At 38.5% G+C, this 23804-nt stretch overlaps 1 protein-coding gene across 1 annotated transcript in view; it reads left to right on the plus strand.

Annotated features, from left to right (window-relative positions):
- The window catches only part of LRRIQ1 (leucine rich repeats and IQ motif containing 1), a 238741-nt gene that overhangs the window by 208212 nt on the left and 6725 nt on the right, over positions 1 to 23804 (plus strand). Inside the window, exons 23-25 of the mRNA XM_089652370.1 lie at positions 11290 to 11413; positions 17244 to 17304; positions 23139 to 23271. Of these exons, the coding sequence (XP_089508496.1) occupies positions 11290 to 11413; positions 17244 to 17304; positions 23139 to 23271 (318 nt within the window). The remainder of the gene's footprint in view (positions 1 to 11289; positions 11414 to 17243; positions 17305 to 23138; positions 23272 to 23804) is intronic.

Raw genomic sequence — 23804 nt, forward strand, 5'->3', positions numbered from 1 at the left:
GTTTTTTTCTAAACTGTCCTCAATTAAATGTGAGTTCTGCAAAAAAAGTATTTTATTTACCTATTAATGGGCTATTTTTTTAATTAGCTATGCTTTAAGTTTTCCCCCCATTTTTTTTTTCATGAAGGAGGGATGAATTCTTACTGCATTTCTGAAACAGGAGGTTGTTCATTGCTCCAATGACTCCCCATAGTTGTTTTTCCACCTGAGATGCAAATTCTGTATTCACAGCACATCATAAAAGTGCATTGTTCTTGGCCCATATACTGCATAGTTGCCATATGAATGTCCAAGATATATTTGTGTAAAGCAATGTACTTTTACTGAGTATGAAATACATAGTTGGAATTATGTATACTGTAGTTAAGACTACTGATTGTGTCAATTTTCTATATATCAGACAGTAGTAAATTACACTCATACTGTATGCCTTTCATGACACTATGGCTACTTTTTTCTGATCTAGGAACAGAGTTTTCTTATGACTTGTATTGAGATTGGGGACCTAGCTGAAGGTCTTATTTTAGAGGACAAGACCTATTTATTATGGTTCTTGTGGGCAGCCACACTCAGAGATCAATTAAAGTGTTGTTTAAACATGTCTTCAGGGTAAAAGGGCATGTTGATTTGTTGCAGGAGCTGCTTGATTGGCACTTTGGGATCTCCTGATTGACTTTGGAGTAAGTACTTTCCTTTTCACAGCAGATGACAGAAAAGATAAAGTTGTGACTTGTAGATGTTATGAAGGGTAAATGGTGTCTGAGGAAACCAAAGCATTTTTTTCCCAGTGAGAGTAAATTACAAACAGATTAGGGACATTTTTTCTTAAGTGTTACTGCTGTTTAGTTTACTGTGCATATATGCATTTAAGCTGGCTGAGCACTGACAGGTCTTAGCAGTTATGACATAAAATCCAAGCCCTGACAACTGGACTGCAGAACTTGCCAAGGAATCAGGTTATGACCCAAGTCACATGATTCTCTTTCCAAATATTAGTTTTGTTGAAATATAGATAGACTTTTCTAGCCTGGCGTTATCAAACTTTGGTAGCTGCAATGACAAAAATAAATAATATTTTAAAAACAAAAATATTGGGCTGAACAGAACTTAGTAATATGCACATATAAATGCTGTGGTAACTCTGATAATGTGATGTTCTCTGTTATAGCAACATGTAGAAAACATGCAATACTTTCTTGTAATATACAGCTCCCTATAATACCATTTCTGTTCTTTTTGGTGAAGTCCAGTCTTTTCAATATCCATTTTTAACCATTCTGTATTCTGTTCAATTAGATTTCCTTTAAAACCCCAATTCTGTTTTGTTTTTTTTAATCGATTTCCTTTTGGTTTTGAAAAGAAATTGGCAGCATTCACTACAATACTCCCCTTCTGCCCATTACCGTCTCCAAAAACCTTTACATGGTCCGGCCCTCTTCTGGGTTGAATGATGCCCAGCATTGTTCATCTTCCTTCCTATGAGTTGAAGGACTCAACCCCTGGTGGAGTGTATAGTCATGGCACCCTGCATATGTACTACAGTGCTGCAGGGAACAGCTATGATATCACTATGACAGTACTGTTCTCTGCATCTTAGAAGACTGCCCATCATTGCAAAGAAAACAAAAGAAAAGGACTATCCGTATCACATGACTGGCAGACATCATAATAAACGATAAGGCCCTGTTCACATCTGAGTGTAGCAGAAACATGGGCAGAAATGCAAAACATGCTATAATGTGCAACACACTTGTGCTGCCATTATTTGACAGTTCAAATGCAGATAGGAGTCATTATGTCATTCATTTTCCCAATGACAAAGTGCACAAGAAGCGTCCATCACAAAATGTGTTTGGCTCAATGCTGAAATTTGATACATGATATTTTTTAGCATGTTCTTGGAGTGGAGGAAGGCCCATTCAGAGGAATGGTGCTGCTCCAAAAACCATGCCAAAAAGCCACACTAAAACCGTGACTTAGCAGTGTCGCTCAGGTGTGAACAGGGTCTAAGTATAATGAAAATGATAAAAAATATATATGAAGGACCTCTAAGGGTCAGGAGGGAGAACTAGGGGTTTGGAAGTAGGGGGAGCCTGAGATATTGATTTTATCCAAACAGTTCCTGAGTTAAGGTTGTATGTTGAATAGTTATCTCCGGTATCAAAAGCTCCTTACTTAATACTGACTGTTCTATATTTTTCCATATTAAAAAGGAAACTTTCATAGCTTTGGGTGACTTTAATTATACTTTTAAAAAGTTTTTACATTTTAAAACTTTTTGTATCTTTTTTTTTTTTTTTACTACATTTAAGAATGTAGTAAAAAAAACATTTAATACAGGGTTCACCCATGATCTGGGAACTACACAGCATTTGAGGTTTTCTAGAGAACAGAAGCTGATTGCATTCAGATGTTTTCTTTTTTATTAAAACACTATAGTCACAGTTCTTACTTATTCAGCTATTTACAGTTTATAAATCAGAGCTTGATGTATTGCGTTCTTTAAACAACAGGCTTTTTTTTTACAGAATAGCCAGGAATAGACTGGTAAGCAAGCAGCAAGGACCTCCACCTATTGGATGCATATGCAATTGTAAAATATGAATTTGCAATATTATATTATGTCACTAAAAAGTCAAATTATGTTCTTAAAATGTATATAAAGGCAAAACGTTTTTTAGTTTGGCACAGCGTGGTGATGTTAGACCCTTGAAGGTTTATTCTTCTTTTTTGCTGTGTCTGAGCTATGAAGATACACCCTTATTATATAACACAGAAAAGGATGAAAAACCCACAATTTTAAAGTTGTTACCAGAGCAAGAGTTTAGGTTAATTCTTCAAATAGGGGCAAATGTTCTGGGGACAACTGTCTAAAATGGGAATTCCGTTCACTTTGGGGAGATTTCCACTGATTTTCTCTTGTGTTTCCAGGGCAGAAAAGTAAGGGAAATCTCCCCATTAGAACAAAGAGGTGTGACAATTTAATTCCCGGAATGCCTGTGGTGTAGCACTATGGTGGTGAACCACAGTCATTTGCACTCAAGCATGTTCTGACATGTTCTAACGTGAACTCACCTGGGTCAAAAGGCTAGGTATTCAATTTCACAAAAAAACATGGAGTAAAAATAATGGTTCCAGCATTGTTTGCATCTGATCCTCCAAACTGTTGCTTCATATGTGACAGATCAAAATACTGTTTCTCATACCTGCCTTCAATTCATGCCCACATTACAACTTTTGTAAGGTTAATCTCATATGCACAGGTGAATTTATTTGTGTTTTAGCCATGTAATTCAACCACCTATGTAGAGGTATCTACAGAACATGAATTACTGTAGGTGCTTGAGATGTGGTCTGTCTCACAGAGTACATATATACATAGGGGATGTTTTTTTTTTAGACTGCTATAATCCAAACAGTATCAATTTTATCATTCTAGTGTAGTGAGGCTCTTTAATATTGATTGGTTGATTAGAGTTATGGCATGTGTTCTGCTGTGTTTTTAACTAGGCTTTGTGATTGAATTGTTGATTAGAACCCTAATGCATTAACAACACGAAATACCAGAAAGTCCAAAAATATCCTGTTCTGTCTGCTATTGCTAGTTTATATTTCTATCTTCCCAGCCTTACTTTGTGATAGACAGTTCTTCCTTTTGAGTAACAAATCGGAAGGATATACTTTTACATTTTTAGGATCATATGACAGATTTGATTAAGACTTAAAATGTTCCCATAGACTGACTGGCTTTATATTCAACCAAGTCCTTCCTGAATGTAATTTAGAAAACTGTACCTATCACTCAAATATTTTAATGTTTATGGTAATAGATTCCATGACTTCTGTTGTCCTCTAAAAGATGACATAATATACTAAGTTAGTGAATTTAGTATTTTATGTTGGGTCTTTTTTAAATCAAACTGAAAATCCTATATTTGTTGGATAGCCTTCCATGATGTCCACAGAACTTGGTATAGTGGTCCTCAGAAAAATAACAAATTTAATAGTTGATTCAAAGTACCATGGGAATTTGAATAACTTAGAATTTAGTGTATTGTTATGTGAATAAGTTTTAACAATATTCTTTAAAGTGGCTGTAAGCCCTTTCATATACCCACTGAAGTGACTAACTTCAGGTGATACAGAGATAAAAAAAAATCCTCCCACAGCTGCAGCCCTCTCTCCTCTGCAGTCATTTAAAGTACAGAATTGAGCTTTTCTCAGCTCCAGATGGTAGAGGGCAAGGATCGGCTGTCATACACTGCAGAGCATAGAGAGGAGAGCTCAGTGTAATCTGAGACCTGAGTGGAGGAAATGGTCACACACCCCTCTGCACAGACTCATAGGGAAACATGCACAGCTGAAGCTGTCAATCACCAGCTGTGTGCTGTAGGGTAAACAAGGCTGTCTCCCTGGATTGTCTGGTGTTGGTATAGAAGTGACTCATGCAGATTGCAGAGGAATGAGGGAGGAGACAAATCACGCTAGGTGCTTTGGATAGAGTACACGCTAAGAAAGGATATGGTTTGTTGATTTTTCATTCCACAGGTTTACAACCTGTTGTGAACAGGGCTGCTGTTAGAAATCAGCCTACATGAAAGCAACCTCCCACCCAAACATATCAAAACAATATTTTCAGTAAACATACACTAAAATCATTATTAGCGGACCCAAACATAACATAACTTAACAAAATTCCTGCTAAATGTAAAAGATAAAACTGTATTGAGTTAATAAAATTTTGTATGCAAATTAGGTCTTGGGGCTCATTCAGTACAGTGTGAATCTTTTTTTTATGTGACTATTGCTGTGTGCAGGCAGCCTACGTCACGCTATGGGGGATGCAGCAGCTGTATGAACACATCAGGTCCTCATTTGACAGGTGTCTGGATGCAGGTGTACGGTCTCAAACACAGTGCATTCGGGCCTCTCACTCACACTTGCACACCTATCAAATGGGTATAGGACCTTTTGGTTGTGTTAATACAGCTGCTGCATCCTCATAGACTAATACAGGCCATAGACGGGACGAAAGCCGGCCGGTTTTAAAAAAAAAAAACAACGAAAAATCGGTCGTTCAATCGACTGACGTTACCACCATTGGTAAAAAAAATTGGCTGATTTTCGTCCTGTCTACGGCCGACAAATATAATAGCGGTGTCCCTGCGGAGAGCTCCACTATTATATTTGACATTTAAAAGTATAGCAAAGTTGCAACATTGTATCTATTTGTATCCATTTCGGATACAGATGTTTCTATTCGGATACAAATAGATACAATGTTGCAACCGCAATACTTTTAAATGTCAAATATAATAGTGGAGCTCTCTGCAGGGACACTCCGCTATTATTTTTGACATATAAAAGTATTGCGGTTGCAACATTGTATCTATTTGTATCCGAATAGAAACATCTGTATCTGAAATGGATACAAATAGATACAGATGTTCTTCTTTTTCTTTGTCTTCATCTTCTTCTTTTTCTTCTTTTCCTTCTTCTTGCAGGTCACGGCTCATGCGCATTTTTTTTAATCAGTAAAAAGATCGGCCGATTTGCCCATCATTGCCGTGAAAATCGGCCGATCAACAAAATCGGCTGTTTTTTTTCCAACATAACCGTTTAAAAAAATGTGTCAAAATCATGAAAAATGGCCGACAAATTCACCCACTAACAATCCGAAAATCGGCCGATTATTCTTTCGGACGAATTTTCGACCTATTTTCGACCCATCTATGGCCTGCATAACAGATGGCTCCGCCACACAAGCAAACAGCTCATTCACACTGAATGGGCCAGAGAACCTGTGTGAATGAGCCCTTAATTTTTTAAATTATTTTTTTATAATTTTCTAAAATGAGTTTTTGCAATTTTGAAAAATATTTATTTTACAATTTAATTTTTTACAGTGTTTTAAACTTTTTTTTTACAATTTTGAAAATGTATTTTTAATAATTTATTATTTTTTACATTTTTTTGACAATGCTGTTGGGGGGGGGGGACTTTGATGAGAAATCAGACCCCTAACATCTCACCTTTGGGACAGAAAAAGAATTTGAGGACACAGCTTCTTCAATTCCTTTCTCTATAGCCTCAGCTAAACTGAAGATGAATGAACAGGAGACAGGGGTTCCTGTTCATTCATAAACTAAAGCATAGTAAACATAGTTTACTATGTTGAATTATCAATGGACACAGAAGTGATCACTACTGATAATTGACATATTTACTGACCCCTTCCTCTTTTTTCCATCCTGACACATACCTTGTACCAGGGATGGACTGACAACTCACGGGACCCTCGGGCAATAGGGGATCATGGGGCCCCTGTGTCCTCGCCCACACTCAAACCACACCCAAAAAAGCCTATGAAAGGTACCAGGGGCATCTCATGGGGCCCGCTACTGACCCCGGGCCCTCAGGCAGTGCCTGAGTTCTCAAATGGTCAGTCCACCCCTGCCCTGTACACAGGGCAGCCAACAGGGAGGGAAGCTGACAGCGCCGTGGGAAGGGACGGTGGGGTTGCACAGTGACTTTATCTCTCCCTACAGCAGCTGAAAGCTGGCGGGAATGAAAGAAACCAGCTTTCATCTGCTGTAGAGGGCACAGGGCATCCTTCTGTAATTGCCCCTCTGCCCTGCCACACCAATTCCCCCTGCTGTTAAGGCCACTCTGTGTGCCTGGGCCCCCTACATGAGGACTGGTGGTCCCCCTATGGACAGCTCTGGTTGTGAAGCCATAAAATGCATAGGAAGCGTAACCTTTGCTTTGTCCTTCTTCCTATCATTGCATTACTGCACCAATTTACCTTAGTCTTTTTTACTGGTAATCTAATAATCCTAGAGCATACTTGCGTGAGATGATGGAATACCCACTGCAGGCTTTTTGCTGCCTCTTTTATACAAAAAGCCTGATGTAAAAATGTAATGCTAATGTTCCTCAGAGGTACCATTTAAATTCAAATCTGTCTTGGAATTTTGGATGAGATTAACAATGAAGAAAGCAGAGAAAAAGTTACCCAGCACAGGATCCAAAAGTGTGATTCTGCTGCCCCCCTTCCCTATTGACCTTGATAAATGGTCTTTGACAGTATGGCTGCAGCAAATTACAGAGAAGATAGGGATATTTTGAGTGAACTCTGATTTTAACCTAGTTGCAGTATTTACTTGATAATATTAGTAGACTACTGATTGATTTCGCCTGTTGCCTGTATTTGCTTTTTAAGGCAAAAAGCTAAGCTGCTTAAGGGCAAAGACTGATGTGAATATACAATATATATCTGAAGTGCTGCGTAAATTGCTGATGCTATATAAATATCTGAAGTAGTAATTACAATAATAATATTATGCATAGATTAAGCAGCCAATACAAAATCAATTGTTGCTAATTTGACTACAGTAAACCAAACTCTGGTTGCTATGGATTAACACAGTTTCTAGCTCATTGTGGCCTTTTGCACCTGTTTATTGCAGAGATACTTTTTATATCACTTTACTTTTTTGCCATTTGCCAATCACTCATACCCAAAACTGCCACTTCAACATAATCATTTTAGAATGCAAATATTAATTTCCCATGATGTTTTCTCCATTATAGCAAGAATTTCGTCATGTCTTCATGGTTTATTCAAATATGCAAATAGAAACCATAATATCCAAAAACAAGCAACATAAACCGCTGAGACCAACATTAGCCTCCCTCAAATAGGTCATATTGGAAAACTCCAGCAGACACAGTGTAACAAAATTATGGGCTACTGGTATATGTTTTATATAAGCGTACACTTTTCAATTCCCTGACATTCCTGGGAGCAGTCTGCAAGATTGGCATTGGGTTATAACACACACAAGATCTCTATCGCTGTTTTTTATTTTTATCTGCCGATTGATCAGTAAACAATAGCTTATTTTTTGCACAGGATAAAAGATTTTGTCATGGCAGCTGGTTTTGAGTAGCTACTTGCCCACAGGACAAATGCATTTACAAACCTTGGGAAGCGGTTTCTCCATCTTACTGGAGTTTATTTTTCCGACTCAACCTTTCAAATAACTTGATCCAAATCTTTACCGTTTGTTTACTGTAATTACTGCTAAAATACTGACTTTTTCCTATGGGGTTTCTATTTCTGATGTTCCAATATTAAACTTTTCAGTCTTTCCTAACTGCTAATGCTGATAATTTAGATATGGGTAGACGTAATGGCTGCTGAATTGCTTATTTAAGCCAGCATTAAAAAGTGACATCTATAGATCACGTATTAATGTGGTCTTAAGCTGTAAGTGAAATATAGTTAATATACATTTTTTTTTTCATGGATAAATTCTTATATCAGGATATTATAAGGGGGCTTACGAATAAATGTTTCTTAAGGAATAACATTTATTTTTACTAACTGTAACCTGAAGTAATCTCCATTTCAAATTCCTAGAGCACTTTGAGGTTGAATGCTCTGGACAGCAAGCTCTTTTTCCTTTAAACAACATTATATTCAAAGTAGTTATAAAGGCTGAAGGTTTTTTACCTTCATGCATTCTATGCATGAAGATAAAAAACCTTCTGTGTGCTGCTCCCCTCACAGTCCCTCCCTTATACTCACCCATCTCGATCCATCGATGTGCACAGGAGCCTCAGCTGTCCTGGATCTCTTTCCTCATTGGCTGAGACACAACAGTGGGAGCCGAGCCTCAGCTCTATGTGTCTCTTATGGATGCATAGAGCGGGGCTCAGGAGTGAACACACCAGTGCCTCCATAGCAAGCGGCTTGCTATTGGGCGCACAGGTCAAGGGAGAGGAACCAAGAGCGATTTTGGGGGGGACCCAAGAAGAAGAGGATTGGGGCTGCTCTGTGCAAAACCATTGAACAGAGCAGGTAAGTATGTTTGTTTTTGTTTTCAAAAACAAACCTTTAGAATCATTTTAAGATCCTGTGCTCTAATTTTTGTTTTGTTTTTTTTTTCCTTTATTTTTTTATAGTTTTTCATTGTCTTCAGCTATACAAAACATAAAATGTTTGTTCTATCAACTAAAGTATTAAAACAGGTAATTTTAAGTTGTTGTTATTATTTTAAAAGAATCTGCTGAATATTTCAAACTCAGCCAAGGCCAGACTTTGGTTCTCTTAAGTTCTAGCTGGTATTCATCTCTAGATGTTTTTTTTTATTTTGTACATTGTGGTAAAAGATGAGAGCTATATGAAGAACATACCGCAATCATGGAAATAATGGTTTCTCATTGGAGCACAGGGCTCTCTTTAAAGTGTTCATGGTGATAATTTTGTGGAATGTATCTAGATGGAAATGGTGTGGTTTGCAGCATGGACAGAAATTATTCACAATAACATGCTTCTAATGCCATTTTTGGAAAGTTCTGTGGGACTCAATGGTAATCCAGGAAGAGAGGTGCAATTATAAAAGTTTACTTCTGTTTAAGGCCATACGCACTGGGCCAGCAAGTGCCTAATAGGAAAAGAAGCCCAGACCAAACTACACAGCTGAGCTAAATTGTCTTAGCTGTCTATAAAGGTCAGCTTTTATTTGTTTCTCACTTTATAAAACTACATGTTTATCTAAACCTCCCCTTCCTACAGGGTGATAACACTGCCTTCATTTCACTACATAATGAATAGTGTTGTCACCCTGCTAGAGGAGCTCCTGGTAGGATGATCAAGTAATAAGACTATGCAGGAAGGGGGGCTCAGAGAAAAAAGTGCTCTGTTAATGCTATTGATAGACTGCATGAATAAGTGAATAGCGCACCCTCTTATAACTGGGGATGTAGCTATGTTCAGAATTAAGCAGACACATTCAAAATCATGTTAAATAGGAGTCAGTACACACCTGACATCATTTAAAGTGCCCCTGATTAGCTACAAATAGAGTTCAGCTGGTCTAGTAGGTCTTTCCTGACATTTTCTTAGTCGCATCATACAGCAAAAGCCATGGTCCGCAGAGAGCTTCCAAAGCATCAGAGGGATCTCTTTCTTAAAAGGAATCAGTCAGGAGAAGGGTACAAAATAATTTAGATATACCATGGAACACAGTGAAGACAGTCATCATCAAGTGGAGAAAATATGGTGCAAACTATGACATTACCAAGAACTGGACTTCCCTCCAAAATTGATGAAAAGACGAGAAGAAAACTGGTCTGGGAGGCTGCCAAGAGGCCTACAGCAACATTAAAAGAGCTGCAGGAATATCTGGCAAGTACTGGCTGTGTGGTACATGTGACAACAATCTCTTGTATTCTTCATATGTCTGGGCTATGTGGTAGAGTGGCAAGATGGAAGCCTTTTCTTATGAACAAAAAAATCCAAGCCTGGCTAAATTTTGCAAAAACACATCTGAAGTCTCCCAAAAAGCATGTGGGAAAATGTGTTATGGTCTGATGAAACCAAGAAATGTGTTATGGTCTGATGAAACCTTTTTGGCCATAATTCCAAAAGAGATGTTTTGTGCAAAAACAACACTGCACATCACCAAAAGAACACCATACCCACAGTGAAGCATGATAGTGGCAGCATCATGCTTTTGGGCTGTTTTTCTTCAGCTGGAACTGGGCCTTAGTCAAGGTAGAGGGAATTATGAACAGTTCTAAATACCAGTCAATATTGGCACAAAACCTTCAGGCTTCTGCTAGAAAGCTGAACATCTTTCAGCATGACAATGACCCAATACATACATCCAAATCAACAAAGGAATGGCTTCACCAGAAAAAGATTACAGTTTTGGAATGGCCAAGCCAGAGGCCAGACCTAAACCCGATCGAAAATCTGTTGGGTGATCTGAAGAGGACTGTGCACAGGAGATGCCCTCGCAATCTGACAGATTTGGAGTGTTTTTGCAAGGAAGAGTGGGCAAATATTGCCAAGTCAAGATGTTCCATGCTGATAGACTCATACCCAAAAACACTGAGTGCTGTAATAAAATCAAAAGGTGCTTCAACAAAGTATTAGTTTAAGGGTGTGCACACTTATGCAACCATATTTTAGTTTTTTATTTATACTTACCTCCACCAAAAAGATTTTAGTTTGTTGTTTAACTGCATTACATTAAAGGTGGAAAAAGTTCTGAAATTATTTATCTTTGTCTCATTTTTTACATCACAGGAACCTGACATTTTACCAGGGGTGTGTAGACTTTTTATATCCACTGTATATATAATTATAATTGTCTAAATGTGTAACATTGTCATGTCTTGCATTTATGTGTGACTATGTCTTATAATTGACACTGTAGTATATAAATAAAGCCCAATAAATAACTTTGTATATAATACCTTTGTTATATTTTTAAGGAGAATTATGCAATCAGAATGAATTATCTTTAGAGACGTTAGCAAGAAGCAGGGAGTTTACATACCAGTGGCTCCATACACAGTGTGGAGAAGTGGAATCAACTCATTCTGCAACACCTAAATGGTAAGCGCCTTCTTGATATCAGTTTTTGTTATTTCTTTTGATGCAGGTGATATTGCATGACATAATATATGGAGGCTTTCTGACAGCAGACTTCTGTTGGGCAGCCCTTGCAATCTTTAAATAAATAAATGACCCAGATGTATAGATTTCTGTAAACTTAATGGGTAAACTCAAACAATTTCTATCCTCTTTATTCTAAAATAAGGCAACTAAGTAGCATGATTATGGCATGCTTTGGAATCCAGGTGTATTCTCATTGAATCTGTGGTACAATGCCTTGAAAAAGTATTCATACCCTTTGAAATTTTCCACATTGTGTCAACCAAAAACGTAAATGTATTTTTGGGGGATTTTATGTGATAGACCAACACAAAGTGGCACATTATTGTGAAGTGGAAGGAAAATGATAAATGATTTTCAAAATTTTTTTTACAAATTTCTGAAAAGTGTGGTGTGCATTCGTATTCAGCCCCCCTGAGTCAATACTTTGTAGAACCACCTTTCGCTGCAATTACAGCTGCAAGTGTTTCGGGGTATGTCTCTACCAGCTTTGCACACCTAGAGAGTGACATTTTTGCCCATTCTTCTTTGCAAAATAGCTCAAGCTTTGTCAGATTGGATGGAGAGCATCTGCGAACAAATATTTTTAAGTCTTGCCACAGATTCTCAATTGAATTAAGGTTGGGCTTTTACTGGGCCATTCTAACACATGAATATGCTTTGATCTAAACCATTCCATTATAGCTGTGGCTGTTTGTTTGTGGTTGTTGTCCTAATGGAAGGTGTACCTCTGCCCCAGTCTCAAGTCTTTTGCAGACTTTTTTGCAACAGGTTTTCTTCTAAGATTGCCCTATATTTGGCTCCATCCATCTTCCCATGAACTCTGACAAACTTCCCTGTCCCTGCTGAAGAAAAGCATCCCCACAACATCATGCTGCCACAACGATGTTTCACAGTTGGGATGGTACGTTCAGGGTGCAGTGTTAGTTTTCCTCCACACGTAGTGTTTTGCTTTTAGGCCAAAAGTTCAATTCTTCTTGCCACTCTTCCATAAAGGCCAGATTTGTGGAGTGCACAATAGTTGTCCTGTGGACACATTCTCCCACCTGAGCTGTGGATCTCTGCAGCTCCTTCAGAGTTACCATGGGCCTCTTGGCTGTTTATCTGATTAATGTTCTCCCTGCCTGGCCTGTCAGTTTAGGTGGACAGCGATGTCTTGGTAGGTTTGCAGTTGTGCCATACTCTTTCCATTTTCGGATGATGAATAGAAATGTGCTCTGTGAGATGTCGAAAGCTTGGGGTATTTTTTGATAACCTAACCCTGCTTTAAACTTCTCCACAACTCTATCACTGACCTGTCCGGTATGTTTCTTGGCCTTCATGATGCTGTTTGTTCACTAATGTTCTCTAACAAACCTCTGAGGGCTTCACAGAACAGCTGTATTTATACTGAGATTAAATTACACACAGGTGGACTCTATTTACTAGTTAAATGACTTTTGAAGGCAATTGGTTTCACTAGATTTTAGTTAGGGGTATCAGAGTAAAAGTGGCTGAATACAAATGCATGCCACACTTTTCAGATATTTGTTTGTAAAAAAAATGTTGAAAACCATTTATCATTTTCCTTCCACTTCACAATTTTGTGCCACGTTGTGTTGGTCTATCACATGAGATCCTAATAAAATACATTTACATTTATGGTTGTAACATTACAAAATGTGGAAAATTTTAAGGGGTATGAATACTTTTTCAGGGCACTGTATATAGAGATGGACAAATTATACCCTTATAGCTCATTAAAATAAAGCTATAGTATATTCCCCTGAAATAATGAAATTAGAAGAAATTGTATACCTGCATGCCTTTAGTATGTCATATAATAAAAAGGCAAAGAAAGTATGAAAATAGATACATTGTTACTTATTCAAAAAAAGATATTCTAAAAATGACCTTGACAGATTTGTTGCTACCTCTAGAAAAGGTTATAAGAAATTGGATCATAGTTATATTTCAAACAAACTGTTTTCTGTTGTTGGCATAGCACGTCTTCAATCCTATAATCAGCCAGTCAGTGTATTTTAATGGAGTTACTGTTTGGTATCATCACGTGCACCACACTGAACATGGATCAATGAAAGCAAAAAGGGAAGTTGTCTAATGATATCAGAAAGGGAGTTATGGACCAGTGTGCCTATGGTAAAGGCCGTTACACCATCTCCAAGCAGCTTGATGTTTCTGTGATTACAGGTGCAAATATAATTAGGAAGTTTAATGTACACAAGATTGTAGCCAGCCTTCCTGGAAGTGGCCACAAATGGAAAATTGACCCCAGATTCAACAAAAGGATAGTAAGAATAGTAGAGAAAAGCCAAGGAAAGCTTCCAAGCAGATATAAGCGGCACTCCAAGGTCAAGGTACATCAGCATTTGATCGCACCATCAATTGCTCATTGAGTGATAGTGGACTCAATGGAAGAAGACCCAAGACGAGTCCTCTCTTGAAAGAAAAAGATAAAAAAAACCAGACTGAAATTTGCTAAAATGCTTCTTGGCACTCAAAAGTGTTTCTGAAAGATTGTCCTTTAAACAGATGAGACAAAACTGGAGCTTTTGGGCAAGTCACATAAGATCTGTGTTCACAGACAGATTAATTAATTTTCAAAGAAGAGAACACAATACCTATTGTGAAACATGGAGGAAACTCGGTTATGTTTTAAGGCTGCTTCGTGGTGTCTGGCTCAAATAAACCTGTAGAAAAAAAATAAAAATTTTTTATAGTACACAGCTGTTTAGCGAACTAAGGCCTCGTCCACATGTGTGTTAATTCTGATGTACAAATTAATGCTTATTAATGCACCTATAGCATTTATGACATGTTTTTGATGCATGGAATGTAGTTAAGCAAGGTTAGATACTAATACAAATACTGCGTACTTGAGCACCGTTGAAGTCCCCCTCTTTTTTTCCAAGTGTTTTTGACGTGTTTTTTTAAGTGCTTAAAAACTTGTCAAATGGTCACAAAAGTGTTCTTTATCTAGGGGAAAGTGATGTAAATGGTCCGCTTTGAGGCATTGTTAGGTTGCGGTGTGATAGCAGGCACTTTTATGAATTCTATGCAACATGGATCCAGCTCAGCTCAAGATGATTATGGAAAGAATGGCCCAGTGGAAAAAGAGAAGGCTGTTGTCCACATTTCGGTGCAACCTATAGTCTCGCAATGGATTTCCAAGGGGCATTTCTATACTTTTTACCATGAATTGCGGTTATGTCCCCAAAAGTTCTTTGTTTATACGAGCATGAAGGTGTCCACATGTGATGCCCTTATTGAGATTGTTAGACCACAACTGATGTGAGCCACAACTGATGTGAGGCATCCTGTGTCATGAGAAGTATGTCTCTTTTTAACTTAGAATTGCACCAGAAAACACATTCTACTACTCTTCCCAAGTATGGTGATACCACATGTGTGAAACGTTTTCACAGACTAGCTACATATAGGGGCCCAAAATCCAAGGACCACCTTTTTTAGGGTCATAAATTATATATCTGCTCTCCTGTCTACCTATCACATTTTTGGAAGCCCTAAAGCACCAGGACAGTAGAAACACCCACAAAATGACCATATTTTGGAGAGAAAGTTCTTTTTGTAAGAGGCATGGTGAATCTTTTGAAGACTTATTTTTTATGGCAAAAAATGTTGTAAAATGCATAAAGAAAATGAAAAATATTTTTTTTAAACAAAGTTTTCAGTTTTATAAGATATTTCTTACACACTGCATTTTTGGATATCACAAAAATCAACCAACTGCATCGAAAACGACATACTGTAATGATCGCCTCTGTACGAGTGATCAGGGAGTAAAGCTTAATGTAGTTTCACCTACAGTATAGCAGTCCCTGTTCCTATAAGCCAAGCAAGCTTAGCCTACTGGTATATGGCTGCCCCCAAGTGTTCCATGATCCCTGGCCAGGAAGTACAGGAGGCTGATGAAAGGAGGAGCAAAAGAGCTCCTGTAGTTCCAGGAGTGCAGTTTTCCACAGAGGATAGCTGGGGCTGGGGTCATAGGACATACAGATGGGTCAGTTGAGGTGGCAGGCAGTGACGTGGTCAATAAACAGGTAAAGGATCAGTCCTCACAGCAGATAGAAATGTGGTCAATAAGCAGGCCAAGATTAGCACAGGCAGCAGACAGAGGCAACACTGCACTGTTGTGGAGGTGATCAGCAATGCCTTGTGTGAGGCCTCATGGTGACACTGGGACTGATATGGTGATGTTCAGGGACCAGGGGTGGACTGACCATTTGGAAACTCGGGCACTGCCCGAGGGCCCAGGGTCAGTAGGGGGCCCCATGAGATGCCCCTGGTACCTTTTTCATAGGCTTTTTTGAGTTTGGGCAAGGGCACAGGGGCCCCATGATCCCCTATTGCCTGGGGGCCCCATAAGTTGTCAGTCCGCCCCTGTCAGGGACACTGTGACTGCTTGCACAGGTGTGGTAAATGTGTATAAGGGCTTGTTTACACTTGTGGTTATGTGGAATCCGTACATTTACTGCTCCTCAACTAATCCCCTTTTAGCTGAGATTGTAGCAGCTGGGTGTTTATACATGCCATGGCAAAAATTACACCCCCTGTTGCTCTTGGCGGGCATTACTGCCCAATGAGCACAACATATTCAAGTGAATGGTCCCTCACTGTAACTGCACCACAACCACTCACAAAGCACAAGGTTGTGATGCAATATTCCAGCATATAGGAGGTAAAAACTGTTTATTGCTGTTTGAAAAGCAATCTGAATGTGGATTTGTTTTACAAGCTCACTGTCACCAGAGCAGTGTGACACTACACTGCTCTGGTGACAGTGAGCTTGTAAAAAATGGTGGCATTATACTGCTCTCATCAGTGATCAGAGACCATAAATGCTGCAATGGCATACAGTGTCTCTGATCACTATCCAAAGCAGTACAGGGTCCGCATACTGGCACTGCTCTGCTCTAGTGATAGTGATCCGTGCCAGATTGCTGCTGTTTTTTTTATCGCTGTGAGATGAGAGAATTTACAGGCTGCAGCCAGGGACCTAGGTTTATACTGTTATTGCTGTGATTGGCCACAGCATTCACACAGTGCAGGGCCAATCACAGTAACCCAGGAACAAGGAGGCTCCCACCTCACTGTATACAGTATATATAGTGGCAGGATGGGACGTAGTTAAACATAGAGTACTGATATACGTGTGAAGGAGCCCTTCACTGTTTAAATCAGGAATGCTAATTTGACGTCACTGAATACTTTTTAAGAAGGAAGCTGCAAGCAGGAATGATCATTTCACAATGCTTATTGTTTACAGCATTAATAAATGTTTCAAGCAGGAACAGGAATTTACAGTACAATGTAATTCAGTTAAAAAAAGATCATAGTATTTAAATCACATTTTACATTTCACCAGATTACTTTTCTGCATCTCTTAACTTTTGCTTTTTCCACTGCTAGATAAGGGGCTTATTTTCTATGTACTGTTTTTTAATAAAAAAAATATAATATAATATTAGAACCTCTTTCTATCCATGCTAGTAGTGTTTTTAGTTCATGCATTTGCAGTCTTGATGATGTATTCTTTTTGCCACAGACCACATCTAGACCACAGCTCCAACTGGCCTGTGCTTGCATACTTTATGGATAGTAACTTGTAGAGTTTGTATTAAAAGATAGGCATGAAAATATGTGGTTTGTCATATTTGTCTACTAAACCAGATTTATATTTGCGTTCTCCTTTCATTGCTTAAAGAGTCACACTAAAGTATCATATCTTCTTGTGTTTCTTCTGTTACAGTAGGCGTTTCTTGCCCGAATTGAATAATGGCATATTAAATGGTGGGCGCGTTCAGCTCGTGGTAAGATACTGTAGGGTATTTGCATGTAAGGGTCATTTTTTTATGTTTCAGCTGCCAAATGCCCTGAACAGATTTACTTATAATACTGTGCCATGTGTTACACACACTGCTTAACTGTCAGCCATGATGATAAAGATAACGTATGGCAAACCATAAATAATATGTCTGTAATTGTATCAAGGTGTTTCTTGAGGATCTATATAGCTCAGCAGGTCACATGGTTTATATCAAAAACTAGAACTCCATTGTGCAATTTGCACGCTTATTATTCATGGTTTCATATTCTTTAATAGTTAATAGAGACAGAAACTGTTACTGAATTATGTGCCATGAAATCAGCATACATTCTGCTGTTTTCCAATCTGTTTGCGTACATTTTTTCTACCCTGAAGATTTTTATGTGGTTTTGTACACCTGAGAGCAATGAAAAGCTGAAAGCATATTTTCCACCAGTTAGGGTCCATGCACACTGGCTTAAAAACCGCTGCTCTTAGAGGAGTTTAGTGTTTTGCCTGTAGAAGAAACCAATGTTATCCTATGTGTCCATGTACATTAGGTCATTTAGGGGCATATTTTAAAGGATAAGTTCACCTTTTCGGCAGAATTTCACTTTTCTATTTCAATATTTTTATTAAAGAAGTTTTTGTTTTTATAATACAACAAGCTCATGATACGCCCACGCAGGGGCAGAGCGAAACAATAGCATACATAAGCAGATGGTAATGGCATCAAGAAGGGACGGCAAAAAGCCGAACCAAATAGTAGCAGCAGCAATCCATCATATTACTGGAAAAAAAACAGAGGAAAAACCCCTACCGAGAAATACCAGCTCAGAACATACGGGAAAAAAAAACAAACTGATAGAAAAAAAGAAAGAAAGAAAGATTCAAGGAGAAAACATGGAAGAAAGGAAGACTAAAAGAGTTATGGATCCAGGGCTAGCACAGGCAATGACTATAAGAGGCCCTAGCTAGTAGGAGGCAGGGACGGAAGGGAATAACGTATCCAAGGTTCCCAAACCTTAAGGAATCTCGGATGAGAATCTTGAAGAATGCTAGACATCTGTCCATTGATCAACATAGCATTCATCCGGGTCTTCACCTACTGGAAGACAACTGAAGGGGTTAGAATTCCACTTTTCATGATAGATAGAAGCGTTTTCCAATGCCATTTCTGGCCCAGCCATCCCAATGTGCTGGGCCAGAAATGAACAAATTTTCCGATTGCATAATTTCCTGTAGATGGTCTCTCAGCATTCACTTCCTGTAGGCCACCTCCCAGAAGCCTTCACTTCCTTGTTGCATCACAGAAGAGGGTTTGATAGGGTGTGTTCACCACTCTGGACCACGCCTCCCTCATTACAATACGACCTTCCTCCCATCAGCTATGTAGTAAAAGGGCCTGTCTGATTTGATACAAACTGAATAGATTGTTCAGGTATGTTGTTCTATTCCATAGTTGTGGTCAATGTAAAGGAAATTGTATAGAGATTGTGCAATCACATTGCATAGTGTATGGTCATCTTTATACAAGTACATAGGAGGGAATGGATGGAAATAGTTGTCAGGCCCCATTCACATCTCCACATAGTGAAGACTAACATTCCCGCTTGTGTTTGTTTTGGGTGTTTTGGAGTGTTTTCACTCGCTAAGCATAGGGCAGCCCATGTACTTGAACGCAACAATTGCCCCAGAAAAGAAAAAAACCTTTTCTGGAGCAGAGCATGGTGTGTTACCAAAGTTTTTGGTATGTTTGCCGCACTCGGGGTGCCTTTAACATGTAATGACAACACAAACACGATGCACATTTGCAGCTTGTTTCTGAAACGCATGGCAAAGTGTGCATTTTCTGTGCAGATTGCCATGCTTTCAGCAACATACAGATATGAATGGAGCCTCTTTGTTCTGTGTAAACAAACCAATTTCACTCTCAGGCTCCATTCACACTGAGAGTAGTGGGAGCGCATGCTTTTTGGCTCGTTTTTTCAGTGACACATATAGGGCAGCTTGTTAATTTCAATGGGCTGCCCTACAGGTGGCAACATAGCTCATGGGACATTTTGGCGTAATGGTGTTGCACATTTTTTACTGCACATTTTGCAGCATTGCTGCATTTGTAGCCTGTTTTTTTCATGTGGCAATATGTGTGCTTGTTTCTGTGTTTGGTGTGTCGTTAACAATTAATGACACTGAAAGTGCAGCTAGTTAATTTTAGGTGTATAAAGGTGGCCATACATTTTACCATCTGATTGCACAATCTCTGTATGATCTCCTTTAGATTTACCTAAACTATATAATATGAGAACACACCATCTATCCAATCCCTCTATATTTAAACGAGCAGGCCCTTGCACTACATCAGAGGTGTCCTGTGGGCTGCATGTGGCCTGAGCCTGTCTGTAGATGCTGGTGCAGCCAGGAAAATGCACGTGGTAAGAGATTCTGGAGACGCTATGTAAAAAAAAAAGTGGCTCCTTTGTCTACATTTCAAGAAGTCAAAAAGCTTTCTAAGAAATTTACCAAAGGCAAAGCTAAGGCCTGTATCTCCAGATCAAAAAGAGCTTGAATAGCATTTAAAGTGTTACTAAACCCAGGCCCCTGCATTCACTCTGTCTGGTCTCCCACAGTACACAGAACATAGAAATGCAATTATTTTAGTAAATATAAACTGCTAAATACCTTTTTTCATCAGCAGTTAGAATAGTCTTGTGACTTCTATCAGTGTTCAGCAGAGCATTGGTTAAAGTTTGTAGGAGTTTTCTTTCTGCACTGGGAGGATGCAGAACCCCTGACCTCTGTCTGGTCAATGCTGATTGGCTCTGTGTTGATCACATGCACTCTCCCAAGAAAAAAAAACCTCTTTCGGAATTATACACCAAATTGAGCATGTGCAGACTGAGTCCACATGATATGGCTTATCAGGAGATAAGAGGGGGACACTGGAAGAAGGGGAGAATCAGAGAAGTCAGGATCAAACAGCCTTTTTACAAAATGCAGTGGATTAACCCCTTAGGTTCCACAGTAAGTATAACAAACATGCTTTGCTGCATATGGAGACTGATTTTACTGTTGTGGGTTTAGTAACACTTTAAGCTCAGCATTTAGAGGCAGAATAAAACCCTTCTGTTTTGTGTTTTTGAGTGCAGTTTTCTGGCAGAAAAAAAACCGCTAAACACACTTGCACACTTGTACAAACAATGCTCAAAATTAGAGAGGTTTTTTTCCTGCCAAGAACACTGCCTTTTTTTTTCAAGTCAGTGTGCACAGACTCCTAAGATGTCTGTTCTATATAAATTCATACTGAAATATAATAAAAATATGAATCAATTGTTGTGCTATTGTTTGTGTATCACATACACTAAGGTAAGCATACTTTCTCTTGTTGCAAATTATTATTTTGCTCTACAGAGTAATAGTTAGATTAATGTGGCATTTGTATATAAACAAGTAGCATGTGTTAATGGTCAGTTTTCTGTGATCACACAGTGCTCCTTTTGTGTGTAATTGATTTGTTACTAGAAATGAGCTTTGGGTTTAAACTGAACCCATGTTCAGCTCGAATTTTACAGGTTGAGAGTTCAGTGAACAGCCGATTTAAATTGGTGTTCAGCTGAGACAAACCTCTGGCTGCAGTGGGAAGTGAAACATTTGACTACCACTGCTAGATGTGACAGCGTCCCACTCAAACTGCTCCTAAAAACCAGTGATGTATTGTTGCCCGGCCCACTTAGCCAGGGATTTAAACAGCATTTTTTTTTTTGCAAATGTCACTTTTTACTATAGGAGGTTGTAAACATCATACAAATGTGCCTCTTCACAGGCAGTTTCAGGGTATCTCTCAAGCATGTTGTTTAGAGGAAATTTATATTTTTAACCTCTTGCCATCTGGGGAAATTTTTAATTTTTCACACACATGGTAAAATCTGAATCTTTTGCTAGAAAACTACTTAGAACCCCCAACCATTATATATTTTCAGGAAAAAATACACTGAAATGAATTTTAGTGAACACAAACACAATATATTCCCAAATGATTTAGTAAAATATAAAAGATGATGTTGACTCAAGTAAATAGATACCAAACATTTACAAGATTTAAAATTGCATGCTTCTGTGAAATAGCTGCAAACTATGATACCTAAAATTATCTGTGACTCTTTAAGAGCATTTACAGATTATCAGTTTAGAGTTAGAATTATTGCTGTAACTCCGACATTCATGGTGATACCTCACATGTGTGGTGAAATCACAGGTTAATCATGAGTGCCAGATCTACACACACATTTACATTTTTTTTAATTACAGGTTCTTTTGTAGCACTGACAATTGTTATAGTTTTTTACGTATGTATTGTACATTCACATCAGTCCCAACCCTCAAGAAGCTGACAATCTAAGGTCCCTAGGTCACATTCATACATACATACACATACTAGGGCCAATTTGCCCACCAGCATGTCTTTGGAGTGTGGGAGGAAACGGGAGTACCCAGAGGAAACCCAAGCAGTCATAAGGAGAACATACAAACTCCAGACAGGTAGTGCCATGGTTGAGATTCAAACCAAAAATCCTAGTGTTGCCCTGACGTGCAATTTAAAAAAAAAATGATTTTTAATTTATTCAAATTTATATTTTTTACAATTTTACACATCATTTTAATTTACCTTTATTGCTATCAAAAGGGGGCTAGCAAGCCCCCTTGTGATAGTTTTGGCCAGTGACAAGTCCCCTACCCTCCAAGGCAGATATCCAAGCACAGATTGACAGCTCTAAAACCGAAAATGCCCAAATCCTCGTCATCAGCAAGTAAATGTTTCTCCATTTCCTCTGTGGGAAGCCGTACTGGAGGACTGTAAGCTCAGGAACTTCCATGGGCAGTGGTGGGGGGGTTTAAACAGTTGCCCAGATCACTTTTACAAAACAGCCAGCTGCTGAATAAAATGGTAACAAAATCATGGCTGCAGCAACAATCTTGTAATAACTACTTGATGACCGGGCATTTATATTTGCACGGCGGTGATTAGGTGGTTAATGTTTCACTTTATGCATTTAAAATAGCTGCTCCCCATCAAATAGAATTTTAAAAGTTTTTTTGTTTTTGCTTTTGTACATGTCCCACAGGACACTGTTCTTCTTCTTCCCATGCCCTTTGTTTGACAATCCCCTGTCTATTAGCCTAGTGGTCATTACTGATTTCTAAGATTCAGCACTGATTGATTTAATTGGGGTTTGGATTTGTCATCTGAACTTTGGTAGTTCACCAGACATACTCCAAACTGAACCCAGGTATGTGCAGCTCATCACTAATTGTACCACGATACTTCTACTTGCTACTCATGTAGCTTATGCCATAGAGAGTCATTTCATATATCGGATTAGCTGCAATCAATTCCAGCTCCTAATACTTAGCCACTATCAATTTATTTTAGCAGGACCGAGTTACTAATAAATCAACAGCATAGCACTTGTTTAATGTGGTGAATACCAGCGTGTGGTTAAATCACAGTAGCAAGAGTGAGAAAATGGTACCGAACTCATGGCGGAGAGAGATTAAAACTGCCTTGTAGTTTATTCTTAAGCAGTCAGAATTTAAATCAGTTGTAATTAATGTGTTTTCTGTATTTACAGTTTAAATTTGGTTTTGAATTATGTTGAGAAAAGGGGTCCATCATCAATTTAAAGGACCATGCATTAAACCATAGGAGCAGGCCAACAGATAGCTTAACTCAGCAAGTTGCTCTAGTTTGTATTAGTGTGTGTTGGCTTAATGATTTTCCACATTTCATTTTTTTTTTTACGAAAACCCATTTTGTTTATTACATTTGATTGCCTTTAGGCTAACATGTTAAGTAAGGAAGCTGATGATTTAGACCTGGTTTCTGTACAGTCTGGAAGTACCTTATCTCAGCACAGAGGAAGGAATTTGGAAATTCAGAGAAACACATCACCCTCCTCCTCATTAGCATCAAGTAAGTAATGAATAATGATCATTAAATGTTTAAGAATATTTTACATGCTTATGTTTAAAAATAAGAGGACGTTGAAGGAAAATCTCCTGCATTGCCTATACCCTTTGCATGACGATACCCATAGTACCCCTGTTGGCACAATGTATTGTTCTTTGTAGAAAAGATGGTAAGATATGATTTGTATATTGGTGTGTCTGTTTAAGGAAGTTCATTTAGCAGTCAGATCACTTGATAATGTCACTTGTAAGATCATTTTGGAGTATCTCATGTGCTCAACTTCAGGAGTAAATTCTATTCTTATTGTTATGGATTTAAATTCACCAGGTGAAAGGTTAACCTAATGTTCCCAATATTCCATCCTATCTATGATCTTGTAAATCGCAAAAATCTAGGCTATAACATCCCACAGATAACATTTGTTCTAAAAATTGAAGCAGGATCCATACATAAATGTAACCAAGGATATTGGAATCACATAAAACACTGACATTTTACATAGGTTGAAATAAAGACACAAGTCCATCTACTTCAAC

The sequence above is a fragment of the Staurois parvus genome, unplaced genomic scaffold, assembly GCF_062004578.1.
Source record: "Staurois parvus isolate SC_StPar_1 unplaced genomic scaffold, SC_StPar_1.0 ptg000025l, whole genome shotgun sequence".
Lineage (NCBI taxonomy): Eukaryota > Metazoa > Chordata > Amphibia > Anura > Ranidae > Staurois > Staurois parvus.